This window comes from Mercenaria mercenaria, chromosome 5 (assembly GCF_021730395.1).
Source record: "Mercenaria mercenaria strain notata chromosome 5, MADL_Memer_1, whole genome shotgun sequence".
NCBI lineage: Eukaryota > Metazoa > Mollusca > Bivalvia > Venerida > Veneridae > Mercenaria > Mercenaria mercenaria.
The window spans coordinates 14219588-14228321 of NC_069365.1; the positions used below are offsets into that span (position 1 = coordinate 14219588).

General features: G+C 36.8%; 1 protein-coding gene across 1 annotated transcript; it reads left to right on the forward strand.

Annotated features, from left to right (window-relative positions):
- Positions 1-2149: 2149 nt before the first annotated feature.
- Positions 2150-8255, forward strand: LOC123556503 (uncharacterized). Its single transcript, XM_045347268.2, has 2 exons — positions 2150-2247; positions 3567-8255. Exon 2 carries the CDS (start codon positions 3583-3585, stop codon positions 6325-6327), a length of 2745 nt encoding a protein of 914 aa, XP_045203203.2. The 5' UTR covers positions 2150-2247; positions 3567-3582; the 3' UTR covers positions 6328-8255.
- Positions 8256-8734: the final 479 nt, after the last annotated feature.

The following is an 8734-nucleotide window of genomic DNA, read 5'->3' on the forward strand; positions in this document are numbered from 1 at the left end:
TCTAGCAAAAATTCTAATAGACAAAATGCGTATATACAAAATCGCGTAAGACCTCGATTATTGAAAATAACATATAAGCTGAAGGTTGTAATTGCAAAAGGAATATCGGAAGCAGCATAATTTGGAACTAAGTTAGGAGGTTGTTTACAAGCTCTTCCAGTAAGCAAAGGACAATTTAATTTTATTAGACCCGTATTTATTATTAGTTGGTCCTCATAATTTGATTAAACTAAATACAGTCATTTTTACCATTTTTTTCGTAAATTATTTGTGTAAATAAAAGATAGTGATGTCTGGATACTACCATTTCCTTACGAATTCTACGTTGGCATGGCGAGGACTCCGTCTGGGCCTGAAAACAAACTCAAAACATTGAATGGATCCTAGAGATAATTGGCAGAACAAGCGCAAACAAAACAAAAGACTAAAGATCCGGGTTATATCATGATAATCTTTGATTTTGAGGGCTTTCCTGTTTGCATAAACTAGAATGCAAATAAAGACGCACTAATCAGGATAAATATATCATTTCATCAAAGTATTTTTCCTGTAATCATAGTGTTTTGGGTTGTTTTTACTTTCTTTTGCAATATGAAAAGTTGCCTGAAAATCCAAATAAAGCGGCTACCTTATCTGGTTTCACATTTATCCAACAGTCAAACGCAAAAAAATGTTTAAGAATATATTATTGAAGCTTGTGAATGCCTCAGCATGTACTTCAAGCACATCCAAGGTATTTCATACCAGAATAATTCTAATACCTAATAATTGAAGCCGAGTTGCTCACATATTGGTGTTTATCATCTTTGTATTCATGCGCATAAATCAGCGTACATCAATGTTGATTCAGATATCTGTGACATTTGAAAAGTGGCGATAACTCTTTCATTTCTTATTGAAAAATGTATGAGGCTCATTTTCTTACTTAGTTAATTTCCACTCTGTTTATTATGGTTTCGATTTAAATTTTGATATTGTTTTCGAATTTTTGTTACTGAGTGCAAACCAGTAAAAATGAGAAAAAAAAATGATGTGGACACATATTTACTTGGAATTATAAGGATTAGATTAATTGTTTGAAGTTTATGTACGTTTTAAACCCTGGTGAATGGGTAATGCTTTATTCGGAAGGGTTTTCACATGTATGAACACCATAAAAATAATTAAAGCTTATAACACAATTTACTCAAACAGAAAAAGTGGAAACTCCACAGGTCGCTCAACATGACAACAACGAAAATGTTGCAGGCTCGGTTTGATTGAGCCTGTTCTTGGACGGTAGTGGAAAGGCATGCTACCGCCCACGCTCTCTAACCCCGGGTTGAGCAGAACTCAACATTTACACATGCTACAAGTAAAAAACAATTTATAGACATCCGCAGGTGTGTTCATACGGCGGTGCACATGGAACATTCAATGATGCACTAGCGTGTATTTCCATGAAAAGCGGCGTATGGTCCCCAGTTATAAACTGGTTTGCCCTAAACGAAAAAACAAAGGGCAGAACTAAACAAACTGGAATTTAGAAAGGGGATCTGAGGTTATGGAGCCTGCATATCACAGGAACTGCGAAAAGACAAAAGTAAAAAGCAGGCACCATATCCAAAACCATTATTCCTATTTAATAGTCAATGTTTGCTATTCATACCAGTCACATTGCTTTGCTTGATTTATTGTTGCTTTCGTTTAATGTTATAAATTCAAAATGATCAGACTAAATTGTCCACTAACTGTGTTGATAACCAGTATACGTCCTAATATTGTGCTTCAGTGGTAACGTATGCATCTCTCTTATGATGATCTGATGTCTGTAAACAAGCACAACCCAATGATTTCCTCAGGAGTGTTCCGTGTTTCGGTTAGTAACAATGCTAATGAAGTTTCGTGCTAGAAAATGCAGTTTTTATGGAGCATATAAATGTAGACATTGCATGCAAATGTGCGTCCAAGTATTCTGCTGTAAATCTATTCAAACCATTCATAATTCTTGTTTCAACGAATCTTGAAAATGAAAATAGTTTTCATTCGGAGTATACAAGATCGAACATTTTGCGTCATTCAACGTTCATTGGCCTTAAACAATAACTAATACCGTACTGATAAGCCGAGTAATCTGATTGGTCCAGACTGCCTAATATCGTTTATGAGTGTGAATCACTATCCACTTTGTTATCTCGTGTAGATTGCCTTTTGTGATCAGTTCTGTTTTAAGGAAGAATGGAGTGTTAAAAAATGAACAACAGACAGGTGAAAAATTTTAATATATAGTCGGAAGCTGGGCACGTTTATTGAAACTTTATCGTTCAAAGCAACAATTCTTAACACTTTAAGTTTAACAAAAGCAAGTTTTTATATGCTGCTTTTCATTTCCGTTTAAATCTTGTTCAAAAAACTATTGAAAAATTCATTTTCAATTTAATAAAATATGAGTGTAAGCTTATATGGACTTAGTTATCTTTAAAAACACGTGTAGTTTTTTTTTTCAATGGCATTAATGCTATATAAAATAAATATAGTAATGGAAATTTGTTTTACCATTTCATATTGATTGCAACATTATGTATTTTATCAAATCATTCGTGCAGACATGTTAAACGATGATTATTTTACAATGAATATAAACAATCTTTTGTTGATAAGAAGTTTTAAAATCGGCAAATGTGACTGTAATGTAGTGAATCCTCAATATATCTTAAATCAGTCCTTTACGTAGTTGAAATTTGAAAACAGTACATCAAATTGAAACGTTTCATTTTCCGAAAAAAGGCGTATGTTTCACACTGGTTTCTTCAATAATTCTGTCAGTCACAATCTCTTGCCAATAGGAGAGACAGTGAAGGTTTATTCTATTGTTCTTTCTTAGTATAAAAGTATGCCTCAGCTTCTTATAGGAGAGACATTAAGGTGTATTATATATACTGAACCAAAAAATCATTCCAAAAGCGTCGCATTTGTACTGTATGGAGATATATTTTCATTGAAAAATATCTTTATACTTCAGGGGCCGTATTCATAAAGCATCTTAAGTATAAGTTTTGACTTAAGTTGAAGATTTTACTTAAGTTTGTGATGATTTCAGCTTAAGTCTAAGTAAAAAACTTAAGTCCTATTCATAAAACAGCTTAAACTTAAGATACGTAAGAAATGACTTAAGTCAGAAAACAAAATGGCGTCGTGAGTAGGATTAAAGTGTTGCTTTTCAGATAAAAGCACTTTAAACATAATTGTGCATGTTGTATCTGTTTGAAATTAATGGGTTTTTTAATGTTTTCGTCCACAATAAAAGCCAAGAATTACTTATTAAATTGTTTTATGAATAACAAATATACTTAAGTAAAAATAATTTCTTACCTAAGTAATACTTTAGTAAATAATCAATTTCTTATACTTATACTGAAGATGCTTTATGAATACGGCCCGTCATTTTAACAAACTTAGTTTAAAACACATTTTAGATGATACATTTTAACCAAGAATGGTATTGTATCGCTAGTAAACTAGTGGCATCCAGTATTAATACCATTGAAAGCAGAAAAATGCTATATACGAGTATTTTTCTTCTTCAGATACTCAATCATTGAAATGGATGAACTGTTGGATGAAATAGATCTCGATGTCTTTCAAGATCTCGGTGTCTTTCACAGATGCATAGAGAAAGAAAAGGTTCGGTTCTTCGAATTAGCAATGAACAAAGGCTCGAATAAGTTGAATATATGCAACGGAAAGGGTGAAACAGCTCTTCATATAGCATGCAAGCATCCTGACGTTAATGCATTTACTCATCGTATACTTGGAGGGATATCAAATGTAAATGCACAGAACTACTGGAGACAAACTCCGTTGCACTATGCCGCCGCTGCTAGGTCTGTGGGAACTATTAAAGTACTTCTAAGTCAGCCAGGAATCGATGTGAATTGCATGGATGTTAATGGATACACAGCACTGCATACGTTTGTGATTTCTAGCAAGAAATTTGACGGCAACTGGAAAGAGGGGATGAAAATTCTTGTTGAAGCAAAAATTGACATTAACGCTCAAACTAAATATGGACAAACTATTCTGCATTTAGCATCCCTTCAAGACGACAATACAGAATTTCTCGGTTACATGCTGAGCAAATATCAAGATATTGATTTTAAAGCAGTAAACATAGCTGGGGAAAACTTTCTTCACATTTACAGCATGACGGAGATTGGTCACGACTGTATGAGTTTCTTTGAGAAAATGAGAAAGATCAATCAGCCTGTCTTACAAAAGTTACTCAGTCAACAAGACGTGTCTGGTTCGACACCCTGGTGTCTCATGGTTGAAAATGGAGAACTAACTTCCGAACATTTCAAAAGAATGATAGAAGTGTACGGCGTGTCTGTTCATGGCAGCGACAATCTTGGTAACACTGCACTGCACCGGCGTGTTGGTAAAGGTGGTGTATTATCAGAACACAACTTGGAAATTTGCAGCCTGATGGTTCAGAAGGGTATAGATATAAATTGTCTTAACGTTTTCGGTCAATCAGCTGGATCGGTAATATTTTATGAAGAAGTTTGTAACTTCTTACTCCACAATAAACTTGATCTTATGATACCAGACCGCTGGGGCAGGACTCCAGTCTTTTACATGCTTAACCAATCCACAAATCCTCGTGTTATTGAAGCAATGTCAAGAACGTGTCGTCTTACGGAAAACACCAAAGATGCCTATATGGCAACACCGCTTCATTATGCTGCATACGGAGGTCTAGAGGAGCATATGCAAGTGCTCTTGAAACATGGTGCTGATTTAAACCCCAAAGACTCACTAGGAGACACTCCATTAGATACGGCACGTCGACATGGAAATCGAAACTGCTGGAAATTGCTAGCTTCGGCAATGCGCCTTCCAACCGCTGACAAAGTTGACTTTCTTTATAAGTCACAGGGTGTAACGTTGAACTTGTCATCCTTATATAAGGGTCAGCCTTTAGATAAACTACTGGCAGGATTTCCTAAAGACATTGAAATGTTTGCAGAACGTGCTCTTGAATCAAAGTACAAAGCTGGAAAGACCCTCGACAATTATTCAGATGTGTCTGACATAGTATCAGCAGTAAATCAACACGTTAGAAGCGTTTGTCAGATTGTAAGCGGGTATGACTCTAGGTTTCGAATATCTGTTTTCCCAACCGGAAGTTCAGCGGAAGGTACGAAAGTAGGGCCTCCTGATGAATTCGACTTTGTGCTTTGTATTGAGAGTCTGGGTGAAACTTGTGACATAGAAACATCTGAGTTTGCAAATCCCGGATACGCAAAACTACGGTTTCGAGACAATCCCGTGCACGATGAATATATGTCGTTTTCTGATACTGATCGTTATTTCTTGGCGTTACCATTCCTACACTATCTTTTTCGATATATAAGAAGAGCTCTGAATGAAACGCAGCTTTGGAAAGACGGCAATCTTTATACCAGATCTGAAGAAACAATTCGTGTCCTCTATAAGAAACCCGTCTTCAATTACGACTTGTACTGGGTCGGGGCACACAACAAGAATATGAAAATAAGCATCGACCTAGTGCCAGCAGTATATCAACGAGGATGGTGGCCAAGGCATACCAAGTTTGACCATATGAAGCTGATGCATGACACTGTGAATGCTGCTGGCTGCTTCGTGTTGATGCAAACCGAAGAAAACAGCTTTTCCCAAGGATGGTATCGAATGAACGATTCGATAAACTTAACATGCAATTCCTCGAACAGAGACGACAAACACCGGCTCCTACAGATAAGCGTTGCTCCTGCAGAAATTGCCATCATGAAATCTCTTCCGGAAATTTACCGGCAAGCGTATGCTTTAGCAAAGATTGCGAAAAGTGCAGATATTTGCCCAGACGTTCAAATTGACATTGAACCGCCAGTCATTGACAATTCAATTTATAAGAATATCAGAAAACAATCCGTCAGTCCACCAAAAGAGATAAAAAGCTATTGGCTGAAAAATTGTATATTTTACTTAGCCGACGATTTTAGAGGAGCGCACATGTGTGGGAATACAACTCCACTAGAAATAGCAAGATTAGCATATCAAAAACTTCTCGATTTCGCTCTTTCTTGGAATTTCAGACCCTACGTTCTTCACAAGTACGATCTGTTTGACTTCGAACCAGGAAACTCTTATTTTGACGTATTTATCATTAGACGGAAGGTATGCATTGAAATGGTGCTGGCAATACTAGGGAAGCGTTTGCCACAGAACTTCATGGACTGGATAAAGATTTGTGAACGAAACTACTACTACGCGCATGTAGCTAAAACCCCGGTCACAAGAACGCTACGAGCTCCGTACGAGTAGGTTTTCAGTCGAATTTTGGCAAACTCGTACGGCGTCCGTACGGACATCGTTGACTCGTACTCGTAGAGGACTCGGGAACTCAGAGAAAATGTTTCACCGAGCTCCCGCGTTATCTACGAGCTCGTAGAGATTTTCGAAGTCGGAAGCAGCTCGCAAGAACCCCGTACGGGAACCGCACGAGCCCCGGAAGAGCTCGTACGGGCGTCGCACGATATCCGTGCGGATTTGGAAAACTGCGAGGCTTGCCGATGCTCGCACGACTATCGCACGGTCAACGTACGATGTCCTTACGATATTCAGGACACCGTGCGGAGAACGTGCGATGACCGTACGGGACTCACAGGGCGTTACGATCGCCGTATGGGCTCCGTACGACTTGTCTACGGTGTCATTACGAATATTCTACGATTGAAAATGGAAATTATTCAAACGTCGCCGAACTGATTTATTCTTGTGGCACGGACACCGTGCGGACACCGTACGAGTGCCGTGCGAGCGCTGTACGAACCCACGAGTACCATACGAGGTACGGCCGGGCTCCTTACGAGCTCCGCACGACTTGTCTGCGATGTCGTACGGATATCCTACGATTGCATCCTCTAAAGATCGTACGTGACCCGTAGGTACTGTGACCAGACGCTACGATTATACAGAGACCATAAGGATTTGTGGACTCGTACGAATTTTAAACCCGTTCAGACATCGTACGATTTTGTGACCGAGGCATTAGTTGGATGTCTCACCTTTCACACTTTCTGATGCCAAGAAAAAATATTGAGTTTTTGGCAGCATGTGATTTCTCTTTAACTCTTCTAAAACAAGATTGTACCATTTTGTACTTTTAACTGCTATTTTGCTAAGCCTTATTGACTTCAAATGCTCTGCGTGTTATTCATCATTTGGGAAAGTTTGTTCCATTATCTGTTTTACCTCAGAAATTGTTATTATATCTAGATCAATCATGTGCTAATACCCGGATGAAAATGTTAGCTTCATGATTTCTATTGATCAATCATTATTTAAGATTTTGTGTCTGTCGATTTCTCTCTTCGCTCAAAATGTATTTTTGTTAAAAACCATTACATAATGAGATGTGGTTTAATTATGAAGGGGCTTGACAAACTTTTTACATATCAATTAAAACTACATGTAAAATGTAATTTAATGGTATTTCAGCTTTAAACAATACTGATGTCTTTTACTTTAAAGGCGTACGCTAGAATTCCCTGTATATGAGATGGGCGAAAATTTTCCCAATAACAGAATTTCTTTAAACTTTGGATATTGAAGGACAATCATCTAAGAAACAAAAAAATGCAATAAAAATCATAGGTCATCGGTATCGAAAAAGAGTTATCTGCCCTTGAAAACGTCATTTTTGTGGGAAATGCCGTTTTCAAGGGCAGATAACTCTTATTCGATACCGGTGACCTATGATTTTTATTGCATTTTTTGGTTTCTTAGATGATTGTCCTTCGATATCCAAAGTTTGAAGAAATTCTGTTATTGGGAAAATTTTCGCACCAAATTCTAGCATACGTCCTTAAGTTTAAAAAACAGAAAGAATGAGACAGAAAGACATATTTCAAGTACTTTATAAATCTGAATATCTCCTTATGTTTTCGTGCATAATTTATGTGAACAGTTTGCTTAAACTCCTAAGAAGCGACATATATTTACTTTGGTTTAGTACTGTTTGTCGATCACATCGAATATTGTTATTGTGGTAAAATACAAACAGTTTATGGCTCTTTACAATTTAAGCACATTCGACACATCATGAAACCGAAACCGGGGAATATTTTTAACTAGCCTAAACATTATTGCAGTATAAATCAAGCCATTCAAGACTTTCACAGGACATAAAATATCACTAAGTAAATATTTTGTCATATATTTGGTGTCATATTAAACCTAAAGATGCGGAATGACTGTGTTTTATATCTCCAATAAATATCAAATCTATTATAATTGGGCTGTTCCATGACAAAAAATCAAGATTAAGATAACATTATGTCATTGTCATTTATGCAATAAATTATGTAAATTGCCAGTTCATAATAATAATAAGAAGAAATTAGAATTTTAAATCCTCCTACAAAGAATCAAAATATTGTTTTTGGACACTGTCTTGATTAACGCCCACATCCTAGATTACACTCCATATATGGAATATAGAAACCCAGGTAAATGTTATGGGGCGTTTTCACCCTTGCCAAAAATCCTGTTGTTGCCTCAGAAATGGAAAGATCAAAAGCAAAATGCAAAATTGTTTGGTTAAAGATAGAGTCATTCGTTTCACAACCCTTTTCCCACAGGTCTAACAAACAAGATGAAGAAAACTTTAATGAACGTCGTAGGTCACAAAACTCAAAAGTAAAATTGGCCACCTGAAGATTGTAACGTT